Source organism: Polypterus senegalus, chromosome 6 (genome assembly GCF_016835505.1).
Source record: "Polypterus senegalus isolate Bchr_013 chromosome 6, ASM1683550v1, whole genome shotgun sequence".
Taxonomy (NCBI): Eukaryota; Metazoa; Chordata; class Cladistia; order Polypteriformes; family Polypteridae; genus Polypterus; species Polypterus senegalus.
The window spans coordinates 122329442-122342678 of NC_053159.1; the positions used below are offsets into that span (position 1 = coordinate 122329442).

Sequence of the window (13237 nt, forward strand, 5' to 3'; positions counted from 1 at the left end):
CAAAAAGGAAGTAAGTCTTAATATTTATGAAATCTACCAATTCTATTGTGTGTAATATGTTGACCTTTTGAAAGATCTTAGCGTTGGCTTTTGGCAAATGTAGAACACCACCCACACCAGCCCTGACAGCTCCAAAACCTTACGGATCAGGCGGTTAACCAAACAACGCTGCATGCCGTTTAAAATCTCTTATCTAAATAGAGACATACATGCACGGCAGTTCCCTTTTATTTTATTTTATTTTTAACCACAGCAATCTACCACTGATACTGATTCAATTTGTGCCATACAAAGAGTGTTGGCCTGTTTTGTCCTCTGTGTTCAATGATTAATGGTCTGAGGGCTCGCGAGAGTCCACAAAGAAAACTGTCAAAGGAAAGCAGAGGCGGCCAGTTTTACATTATCCCGTCTGCAGCAAACTAATTCCGCGGTGTCAGCGCAACCGCGACGCTCCTGATTATGAAATATGATGCGTGTTGAATTTAATGGCTTTCCCCCTGCCCTTCGAGCAAGTTCATTGCTTTCCAATGTCGTTGCCTCTTCTTGTCTGAGTGGTAATAAGAAGGAATCATTTGGTGTTCCATTGACTGTATTGGCTTTATAACCAGCGTATGTTTTACAATAAATTGTGTTACAAGACCTCTTTCCCCAAGAGAGTGCTAGGGGGTGCCAGGAAGGCACTCATATTTTTATTATCTAAATCCTTTTGGCGCAAAAATAAAAAAAAAACAAGACAGCAAAATTATGCATGGCTCACACAAATAATCATTCGTCTTGCAAAGCAGTCTTTCTCATTTTCCTTGTGACAGATGAATTGCCTTGAAGGGACTCAGGGGAATGTTTGCGGGTGCATTTGCTGTGGGGCACAGGAGCCAGGATTAAAGATAACAGAGTGCACCTTTGGGGTTCTACACTTGAGACTCAGCTTTTCATTTTGACTCACTGATTTGTTAATATTTAAAGATTTATAATCTTTAAATATTAACTCAATTCAACTTTTCATTTTGACGCACTGGTTTGTTAATATTTAAAATCTACAACTATTGAAAGGACATGAAAATCTGAGATTTTCTTTCATTTAGATGTCACTGGTACATCTCTCTAGGTCTGTTTTCACAGAGTCAGAAGTTTGAGGTCATTTAAAAACTGAGGCCAATTAGTTGATTTGGGGGTCCCTCTAGTCTTTTGGCTCCTAATTACGTGAGTATGAAGCCTCATGTTCAAAGATTGCCACTGTCACGTCACACCTATATACACCTTTAACTTCTGTTTTTCAGTTAAGATGTAGCCTTATGGGTACAATGTTATAGCCAAGCCAATATGAAGCATGGATTTCTACACATAACTGCTTTCATTTTCAAAATAAAACTATGTGCTTCAATGTGCAACTATAAAACTGCATTGTCTTTGAGGACAAATCACTTCTGTGACATGCACTTGCCTATAATTCTGCTCTACTATCATCTTTAAGATATAAATTGAACTTCACCAAAAGGTTGGCCAGGTTGTATTCTGCCCCAGTGCTTTGCTTTATTTCTCCCATCTCTGTCATCTCAGCTTCTCCCACCACATAACACTACAGTCACCAGCCATTATACAGTGGGATCAGATCAAATTGGAAAAATATTTCATTTTTACAGAGTTTTGACTAGAAGGCAGTATTGAAAGTGTCAATCTGCAGTTTGTTCAACTCAGTTCCCTTAACATAAATGTGTTAAGTAAACCTTTGTGAATGTTGTGTCATGGAAAGGAGACAACTGGAAGAGAAGATGAGAAAAAACTGGGCAAAAAAAAAAGAAAATCTTAGTCATGGAACAGTTGAGAGGTCAAAATAATGCGAGGCAGTAGAAGAAATCAAATGATGAAATGATGCAAAAACAGGTAAGAAAAACAAACAATAAAGCAAAAACTTTCATGAGAGTGCCTTTCAATTCCTACTACACTAAGCAAAGAAAATAAAAATAAGGTTAAGGATCTGAAGAGAGAATACTGAAGTTGTGCACTGAACTCTTACAGAGGCGGGAAACAATGACAAAAAGGGTCACACAACCAGCAACTGGCATAAACAATAAGGCAGTGGCCATAAATATGAGCGAACAATACCTGCTAAATAAAACCTTCTAACAAAGTAGCTCTGTACTTATATCATGAAACATACAAAGTAAATAATAATTTCCATAAAACAAAATGAAATCCGAGAAGATTCACATGACAAAGCTTAATATGACATAAGATTAAGAGAACAATTTAATGACCTATCCATTCATTGGATTTAGATAGCGGAAAGTGACAGTTGTTGGTAATCTCTACTGCGCACTCCCTTACCTGTAGCATTGCATGTGTGACAGCAGTCAGCCTTCCATTGTCTTCTGTTCCGTCGATGGCAGCCGTGAGATTTGGTAACTAGAAGCAAAGTAACAGCAGGTTAGAGAAAGCAGGCTGAAGAAGAAATTAGTGTCTTTCTGATCAGCATCTGCCTGTGAGATATAAGGTAAGTGTCTGGCTATCCTTTTAAAATGCAAATACTGTAATCCAAATTTCTTCTGCACCATGAAAATGACTTTTATTGCTTACAGTTTCAAAATGTCTTTAATGTATTGATATTAAACAAATTATAAAGATATATCGGCCATTGACATGTGTGACTGATATCATGTACAGTAGCTCATACATGGCCTCTTTTTGAAGTGCTGGGCATATGTTTTGATAGGATAATTAATAATTAAGATCTCGCTAACAGTGATTATGGCTGAAAGATTCATTGGCTACCAACTGAAAAGTGAGTAACGGCAGCAAGAGCAAGTGTTTAGCTGATAGTTCATAGCCTAAAATGTAACAGCTAACCCATCAATTATTGGCTCATCACAAACTAAATGCTGATCACACCATGTTCAACCATCTTGAATGGGCATCTGCTTGGAAGAGCATTACCTTGTTTAAAAAGCTGGCAGGGTTCTTTTAAATTCTATGAATTTAATAACGATTTGAAACTTCCGTTGCAGTTTATTTACCTTCCACAGCCATCCATTTACCATGCCTATGTAGTCCAATTTTTGAGTGCCTATTTTGTCCATAACCAGTCCTAGACAGGACACCAGTTCATTGCAAGTCATGTTAACATACAGAACCAAAACTCACTCATGTCTTGACAATTTTAAGTTGCCTATTACCTTAGTACAGTGGCTGGTAAATTTTAAACTTTTCCATTAAAGAAGAATCTTTGCAACTGCAACTGTTCATTTTTCCCTATTCATTTCAGAAATCTAAAGGTGACATAATGACTAGATATGATGAGCCCTGTCCACCTAATCATCAAGAGACAGTCTGCCTGTGGTCATCTTGAATATAGGTATGGTTTTGTTGCTGTCTATGCATTTTTAAAATGCTTCTTTCTCACTTAGATTTCTTTAGAGAAGACTGAAAAGTATTTCCACATGACAAAAAGGCAACAATGTCCTGATGAAAGCAGAAACAAAAAAGCAAAATGGTGTACTGTACTGTATATGAAAACAAAAACAGAAGTCCAGCGTGGCCCGCCCTTCAGCTTCTTTGCCCTTTGACAGCCCTTCCCTGGAGCAGCATCATCATTTTTCTACCAGGGGAGTATAAAGCTGCCAGTTAATGTAGCTCTCCTGGCATCTTACACCAGGTCTGTACTCTGTTGCTCAGTTTGAGGTGATCAGTTCACCTTATTTAAAATTTTCTTTCTGGCAGCAATTTATTATACTCTTACTTACCTCCAGGAGCAGTGGGAGGTGTTCTGAAAGCAGATCCAAAGAGCTGCGGAGCACAAACTCTCTGCTTGGATTCCCTTCAGCTCTTCGGTCTGTAGAAGGCAGGTCACACTGCAGGGCTTCATAAACAGCAGAGAGACTGTGGAGCAGGTTCTCTGTACTTCAAAGGAGAGAGAAAAAGAGACACAAAGTAAAAGGAAAATATAACATATGGATCAATCTATTTTATGAACCAGCCTTTCCCATTTCATCCATGCAGCATCAGGCACAAGGCAAAGAACCAATCCTGGACATTAGAACAGGCCATTACATGTCACAAAGGCCACATTAGGATAATTAATGTTGCATGTATATCTTTGGAATGTGGGAGGAAAACTCAGAATTATACCCACACAGAAGTTGTGAGAATACGTGGACAATGGCTAGGCCAAGAACTGAAGTCTATGTAGGCCCATGTAATGGAACTACTCAAAAGAAGTAAAAGTAACACAAAAGTAATGCACTGTTTGTAATGCATTACATTTTATTAGAAGTATCTATGTAACACATTTAGTTACTTTTTGTAAGTAAAGAGTAATATAAATAAGTTCATTTTAAAAAGAATGCTGCTTGGGAGACACAAGTTCCATGCTTGTTTTCTGAGTCACAGAACCCAATGAGGATGTACAGCATCATGTGATGGTGCTCCTTATAAAGGGTGTCATGCCTGTGCGTCCGAGGATCTCCTTGCTGAATTCATTTGAAGTAGGTGATAGTCTGCCAGGGTGAGAGGGGGAGCTGTTGCTAACTGCATTGTCTCCTTTTCTCCCTGCAGCTCCAAGAAACCTCCCAGTGAGGGAAATTAGCTCCACCCCTTCCTGTGCTCCTGTTATAAAAAGCCCGACTACCTCCACTGAGCTGTCCTTTTTTGGGACAGACGCCAGACAAGTCAGAGTTCTGCGAGAGACCTCTTATTTGTTGTGATGGCTAAACCTGAGCCCTTATTTTCTTTTGTGTTTTGCCCGATGGGTTTATGTTAGTTGTTTTTTAAGTCTGAAGAAGAAAAGCAGAGAATTAAATGGGACGACCTTGCTGTTGCCCCAAATATTCTTCGTTTGTCCCAATTCTCTTTTGATCTGTGCTTGGCCAGCTCGCATGAGTTATGTATATAGTATAAAATGAAGACTGAGTGATTTATTAGAAGCCTTTACCATCTCTTTATAGCTCTACTTCATTTAATAAAACTTTGGTAGCTTTAAAAGGATAGGACTAATGGACAAAGATTGAAAGAGCAAGTAATTATGCATGCCTTGAATCCCCCTAACAATAAGGATAAAAATCAGTTTTTTTTCTATACTACAGTAGGCAGATCTGCTCCTGGATATTACTATGGAGAAATATACATACAACTATACATCCCTAGGGGAAAGGGGGTCACGAGGTGGGCCATGGCTGTTCCTTTAGAAATCCACTCCATTTTCTGTAGTTCACAAAAGCATTAATAAGTCAGTTCCAGTAGAGGGAAAAATCAATTGAGCAAGCAGCACAACATGTTTGCATCTGTCACAGCTAAGGGGACAAGAGGTCGAAACCTGACTTTTACAAGAAGGAATAACGATAAGGAGGAAATTGTAAAACTGTCCCAGGAAGTAGACAGTAAGGGATGGTACTGTTGTTTGGTTTGTGCTGTCACTATTACTGTTTCTCCAGCGTCAAACTCTGATCCTGGGGAGCTGTGGTGGCTGCAGGTTTTCTCTTCTGATTCTCTTTTAATTAGCAATCAATTACTGTTGCTAATGGAACAGACTTATTCTGCCTTTATTTTAATTGACTTGCATTTTTAAGACTCAGACTGCTCCATTGTTTATTTTTCTTTAGCCTGAAGCTAAACAATAATTGAATTTTCTATTAAATTCAGTTTATTTTTGTATAGTGTTCTTTACTCTCTTTCTCTTGAATGTTAGGTTCTAACTAATTCACAGGTAAAATGCAATTACAACTTTATAAATTGCTAATTATGTAGAGCATACACATAAAAATACAGATTTGTTTAACACATTATAAAATTATTCAGTTCCAAACAGAGTAACACAAATTTTTCTATCGATAAATGTTCATTATTGTTGAGCTGTAATGAGATGCAAAGTGAGCCAAGTGATGACCATCTAACTTAAGGGTCTCAAAATTTGTTAGTGAAATTCCACCCTTTTTACTCTAACTAATTTCATAATTAGTAGCCAATTGAAACACATTGCTTAGTCCAACGCCTGTCTGTCTATGCTCTCATTCTGTCACACCAGACATTTGTGGACTAGAACTGATCATTATTTTCCAACACCTTCATGTTTTCTTTTCAAATGTTTTATTGAAAGAGAAATTGTATGATGACACATAAGTGCAAATGGGATCAAATTATCTGGTTACCTTTGGGGGGCTTTGCATAATGTATTATTTGGCTGCTGATTAAGGTAAAAACAAACAATGAGGAATTCAAAGTTTACAAAGTAAGCCAGTTAAAGCTGGGTCTATTAGATGCAGTCAATAGTTACTAATGAAGAGAGTGGATGGAATGAAAACCTGCAGCCACTGTGGCTCTCTGGGATCTGAGCTTGGCACCCCTACTAACAATGTTTATTGATGGCTTGGAATATGTTATGATTTTTTTAATCTGAATCAGTCATTTAAATTAAGGTACACAAAGTGAATAAGGCAGAGAATGTAATCAATCTTTATTTTCCACTCACTAACGATCCACTTTATTAGTGTGATAGACGGCCAGGAACCCTGCCCCGCCGGGATGCCCGGAAGAAGGAGGAACCGGGAGAGCGGCACTTCTTTTCCCTGGGGCACATCCGGGATGGGATTAAAGGGGCTGCCTCACTCCAATCAGGGAGCTGGAGTCGGGTGGAAGAAGGACGGAGCTTGCAAGACCAAGTACTGGACTGTGTAAATACATGTTAATAGCTGTCCTACAACTAAATGTGTGTGTTGTGGACACTGTGTTGTTGTGTCTGTCTGTGGCCGGGTTAGACTCTTACATATGAAATCACTTTATTCATTATAGACTCATACTGTATGGAGTCAGAGGTTATCTCAGTGGCACCAGAAGTATATTACAAACCAACACTGGATGGGGCATAGGGGCACAGGCCAAGTGTAAATGGTGAACGGGTGCAGCCTACAACAGATGCACTATGTTACTAAAGTAAGTCTCAAATACTGTAAAGGGTATTTTTTTTCCACAATTGTTTAAGGCCACAGTTAATGTAAATATGTTAATAATCAACAAATTAGGTGCATGGTGACACAGTGGTAGCACTGCAGCCTCACAGTAAGGGCTCGTTTGTACTTCATGCTCAGAATGCATCATGGCTGCCACGCATTCCCAGCATTCATTTGATGCGTCCTCTCAGCAGGTCCTCAGAAATTAATGTGACATGTGCGCAAGTTGCAGTACCAGCAAAAAGTCAGGGGACACAGTGTGCTAAATGCTAGAATATGATGTCAGAGTCTCCGGTTACTATCTACATGTGCGGATCCTACGAGATCAATGTGAGTGCTTCAATGTTTGATGAATGGTTCGATGTGGTGAAACATTCATGGTGCTTTTATATTCAAGGTGTCGTATATTCCCGATTGTAATGACATGATACATTTTAAAAGTCTCACATACTGTCTTCTGTGCCGTCTTTTTTTCTAGGGCTTCCTCCTGATCTGACAGCAGCGGCAAATAGCAGTAGATCTCCACACAGAACACATTAAATGTATGATATTCCAACTCTCTGCACATTTAGAATCCTAAGATTTATACTTGATATCACTTTCATGATGAAATGCATTAAAGTATGTATGCGACATTTTAGAGATAAATCATTAATTATGTTTAAATAATGAATACTGTTAATAATTACACACATGGGGTGACATGATGGCGGAGCGGTAGCACTGCTGTCTCTCAGGGAGTCACGTCGCTGATATTCCGTGCCTGGCGTTTACATGTTTTCCATCTGGGTTTCCACACTGTGCTCCGGTTTCCTTCCAAAGATATGCAGATTTGGTTACACTAAAATGACGCTAGTATATGTAAGTGCTTGTATTCACCTTGCGATGAGCTGATGTCCATCCAGGGATTGTTTCTGCCTCATGCCTAATGCTTGCTGGAATGGACAAATCCCTGGATTGATGGATTTAATCATTAAACATCCTTTTCAGAGACATTGTGGTAAGGTGTCATTTGGAATTTAATGGGTGTTCCAGGCAATTCACAACAGAGCGAAGCCAAACCTGTTCTCACCGTGATGATATCTCGCACTGCCACCTGGTGGTTTCCTCCAGATTTCCATAAAGTACGCGTGCAAGTATAAACAGTAAAACGCTTGCGTAGCAGAAGCATCCGCTACAGCAAGCATCGCGTCGCGTGAAGTATAAACCCTGCCTAAGGAGTCGCTCCCTATGTGGAGTTTCCATATGGGTCAGTGTGAGTTTTCTCCAGTTTCCTCCGAAAGTCCATGTAATTACAGGTAACGTGAATTATCAATGCCAAGCTGTCCTAGGAAATGTGTGGGTGGGTGTGATCACCCCACGATGGGCTGGCACTCTGTCCAGGGGCTGTTCCTGCCTGCTCCTATTGGTTGCTGGGATAGACTCCTACCACTCCCTGCCCTGGATAAACAGGTTTAGAGAATGGATGGATCAATGAATATCATCAATCCTGCCCAATGCAATTCACTCTTGCATGTCACCTATCCTTAAAACTGATAAAGAAATACTCTGTACAATTTTAATTAAATATTTGTTTGTTGTTTCAGATTTGTCAACTTGCAGGTTTTGTCTACACTATGTTCCTTTTTCACATATCTGATAGGTGCTCCTGTCAGCAAACAGATCCTCAGTAATCCAAGCAACTAAAATCATAGTGCGTGCATGTCACCTGCTTGTGCAGTGATGTGGCACTCTGAGCAAATCTCTATCACACATCACACATACCACTAAGGCAAAATATTTAAAAAACAAAGATGTGATATCTGTCTCTTTGATGAAGTGAACAAATAACAGAAAGTGTTCCAGCTTTCAAATTGGCTAACTAAGTTGCACTATATCTTACACTATGTGTACATTTTCTAACTTATTAAATTAATAAAACGCTTATTTTTCCCCAATTATTTTATGCAGAAAGACTAACTTCTAAAAGCATCATTTTCTGGATTTAAAATATTAATGGGTGTGTACTTTGTATGTTCATGTAAGTGAGGCTTATTTCATAATGTAAATTTATATTACAAACAATTTACAATACTTGATCTAGGATGCGATGTAAAAATATAGCAGTACAGTGAGAAACTGTAAAATGCAATTATTTTTATGGCTCACTTGTTCCCCTCAAGCCTAAATGTCAAACTTCGCCCATGGCGCCAGGTCATCAAAGGGCATAGTCACATGTACAGTCAGATCTGGCCAGTTCTGTGTCATCAGTTAACCTAAGCTGCTTGTTTTGTATTACTAGCAGAAACCAGAGCACAAAGACAAGGATGGAGTGATGGTGCAAACTCCATGGACAATGGCTGGGCACAGGACTCTGCAACTATGAAACAGCACTTCTGTCTCTTACAGCCCTGAGCACATTCATTAAGTCATTTCATGATTTTTTTTAGCCCACTTAGTGCTGTCAATACTTTATATCACCGCTTTAGGAGCAAGGCCAGAAACAAATCTGGACATAGAGGACACCCTCTGCACTAAAGAACACCCAGACAATTCAAAGTCACCAATTTACAAAACATGTACATCTTTTACAGGGATATGGGAACAAACTGGTGCAAGTGAAAGTAACCCACTGAGTGAGAGCATGCCATGTCTATGAAGACAGTGACATGCCAAGAAATGAACCCAAGGCCCACAAGCTGTGACAACACAGTACTAACCTCTGTGCCATAGCATCGTAAGTCCTTTAACAGAGCTTTATTCGGCAAATCGCATTATAGTTTATTATTACAGTTCCAAAAAGAAAGTGAATGATGCAGACAGAGATAAACAGTCAAAAAGTAAAGACAGAGCAAAGAATAATAAATTTAAAGAAAGAGATCCTCTTATTATTCTCACCATCAATGTTATTATTTCCTTTAATGTCATAATATCAGAGTAACAATAAATACAATATTGCCACCTCTTCATATTGTGATGTGACAGCCTTGGCAGTATAGCAGGTACCTGCCTTATTTTCCATATAATACATATATTTTTTGAATTTATAGTTTCATTTGTCATAATGAATTCTGATATAGATCAATGGCACTGACAGTGAACACAAACACAGCTGCTGACAACCAGAATAGAACATTTTTCAGGGCAGGGACAGCTCTACCATTTAGGCTAACCAGGCGGTAGCCTAGGGTGGCAAAATCTGGGAGAGTAGTTTTTTTTTATTTTTTAAATAATGCCAACCATAACTTATGAGCACTCTGGCTCAATAAGGTTGTCCAATTACTGTTAACCATATTATATTGTATTTGGGTAATATGTATGGCTGGCAGTTTTCATGTTTCACATTACTACAACGGTATAGAATTAATATTTTTATTATTGTTATAGCCAGTAGACTACACACTTATTAAACATGTTGGGCCAAGTATCTGCAGTGTTATCACATGACTGACAGCTAGCGATCTCTCTAGAAGCATCCTGTCTGATCCACAGCTTCAGTGGCTCAGGATATTTAAATGGGTTGAGGGGGTCTGGAGTTTCAGGGGGCAGGATGTGATGGAAAGGAGCCCTGATGATTCACATAAGGGAAAAAAGAAAGCAAAGAAGCACCCACAAGTTGGCAAGGGTGCTACAGAGAACGACTGGCAATCATCTCAAAAAAGTGTGAAGTAGGGATAATGCAAATTGAGAATCGACTTGTCCTAATGTACATCAGCACATTTGATATTTTGGTGGAGTTTCTCAAGGCCACTAACACCAGTGAAGGCAAAGATAAAGTAGATAATTGACCCCACACGATTAATAAGTACATTGTCTACTGGCTGCTACAATAATAATAATTATACAGAATTGATTAGTATTAATGTGAATCTACATATCTACCTATCTACTGTATATATATACACACATTCACCCCTTTTTAGGGCAGCTGGAGCATCTCGCAGCAAGCAGCAGGTTGCCAGCCCATTGCAACGTGAACACACACACTCACTCTGGAAAATCTAGGTTCATCAATCTACGAAGCTTGACTTTATTTGGACTATGGGAGGTGGGAAACCAGAGAAACCAAACACACACGCACAGGGAAACATGAAAACTCCACACAGGGAGCATCTTCTTACTTGCATGTGCAGTGCATCACCATTCTGCAGGGCCGTGATTAGTGAGTATAGCAAATGTCCCTCGAAACTTCTGTCTTCCTTATTTGAAATAACTATCGTATGAAAGTGTGCTTTTAGAAAGAGGGAAATGTCCTATTGTAGACACTAATAATAATAATGATGATGTGTGTGTAATACCTTATGATTTATAGAATTCTCAGCAAACTGAGTGGAGATTGAGTTAGCAGAAACTGTAAATTTGAAAGAATGTTTTTCTAAGATTGCAAAGAAGAAGTCAACAAAATAGCAGTTTTGAATTTCAGGGATTTATATTTTTATAATTGTAAAGGACCTTAAACATATTATTTACTTTTTAAAACTGGTATTCTCTTTGTATAAAAAAACAAACATCAAGCAATGAACCCCTTTATTAGTATATTAAAAATGTGTTATTGTTTATATATTGTGCTTACACATTTTGTAGATAAAATATACCCAGAACTAAAATACCAAATGAAGTTTACAATTACTTACTGAATATATGTAGCAAACTGATCATCAGTTATCAAGGAGTGTGACTTTCATCAAAACAAATCTACCCCTTTAGTCCACATAAAATGCATATGTGAATGTGAATATGTGTATCAGTTCATAAGGTCATACGATGGAGGGTGGGGTAATGGGGGGCATCATTTACAGCTTCATCTAGGGCAGCAAAAAATGCTAGAGCTGGCCCTGGCTCACGGCCGCACCTTCAGGACTTATACTTTTAAGGAATCCTTTGCAAGTGATGATCAATCCAGCCTGATCTGCAAAAAAGGTTGCCATGCAAGAGTGAAATGAACAGCACCAACAAATGGCCAAGCAAAGAGACTTGCAATCGTTTCTATAGTGTTTTGCACATTGATAATATCACCAAATCTGTGCCTGTCCAGAGAATTCAGGCTATCATTATAGACAACAGACAGCCAGTTAAATAATATTAAAAGGATAAGTAGAAAATGTAAATGTGAGAAAGAATAAAAAAGAGAGCTATATAAATAAAAAGTATGTATCTTGACTTGACAGTTGCTGATTCTGAGGGTGCTATTATTTATTAATTGCTGTTTCACTAATACTATCCACAAAATCAGACATCTATTCATGTCCTATCATGCTGTGATTTTACTTGAGTAATTTTGCTTTTTGCTTTTTTTAAAGAGGCTTCACCCATACTGCTGGTGTTATGAAACCACACACAGTATTAACATCCTATTTCAGCTATGTGAGTATTTGGAGTTATGACTTGTGACATTTCTGCTCAGATTTTTTTTTTGGAAAAACATCAAGTCGCTGTTGATTTGTTGCTTAATCAGCAAAAAGCAATTAATGATAAACTGTATTCGTTCGTGAAAATACAGGCCCAATTCATTGGATGGGGTACAAATGTTGTTTTTATGTTTATTTTGTCCATAGTCGTCGTTACCAGTGTTGATTTTTTTGTTTCTTCATGTCATTGTGTATTATGTCATGTTCTTTGTATTTTGTGGGTGGTTCCCCAGGAGATGTGGCCACCTGTCTATCACTGTAAGGTATTACCCTCAGTCCTACCAAGGCAGAGGATATCCCACAGTACCTTACAGTTTATTTGAATGCATTAGCGAGTTTATTATAATTTTGCTGTACTTTCTGCTTATTGTGGTTTTCTGTTTTTTTGATTTTGCCTTGGATTTCGGATTGGGATTTTGTACCCGTTGGATTGCCTTTGTTGTTACAGACAATTTCTTACGTCTTTTGTGCCTCAGAGTATTTTTGTGAAAATAAACCCTTATTTTGTAAAGATCCTGGGTTTGCCCTCATATTTGGCCAGGGTTTGATGGCAAATACCCCTCTGGTGGACATTTTGGAGAATTGCTGGATTCTCTTTGTTTTTTAGAACTCCAAGTAACTGTCTGCTGCTTTGCAATGCTAATCATATTGCATTCAGATGATGGGAAGGCACTGGCAGTAAAAGTAAGAGATCTTTCCTGTGACATTGTGCATCTTGTCCTTGCAAAAAAACTTCATTCTTCTGCTCCCAGGTTTTGTGCTTTTAGAGTTCATTTTTACTTTCTCATATACAAAGTGTAGGGAAAGTATTGGAATCATCCAAAAATGTTTTAGACCTCCCTGAGTCTGAAAATGCCATTTTTGGAATTATGTCTTTGTGTCTGTGTGTGTATGTAGACATGATTGAGTATACTT

General features: G+C 38.5%; 1 protein-coding gene across 1 annotated transcript in view; it reads right to left on the minus strand.

The window, feature by feature from the left end:
* LOC120531521 (dynein beta chain, ciliary-like) overlaps window positions 1-13237 on the minus strand; it is a 285809-nt gene that overhangs the window by 61914 nt on the left and 210658 nt on the right. Inside the window, exons 38-39 of the mRNA XM_039756997.1 lie at window positions 3738-3894; window positions 2326-2403 (exon numbers count right to left, since the gene is read on the minus strand). Of these exons, the coding sequence (XP_039612931.1) occupies window positions 2326-2403; window positions 3738-3894 (235 nt within the window). The remainder of the gene's footprint in view (window positions 1-2325; window positions 2404-3737; window positions 3895-13237) is intronic.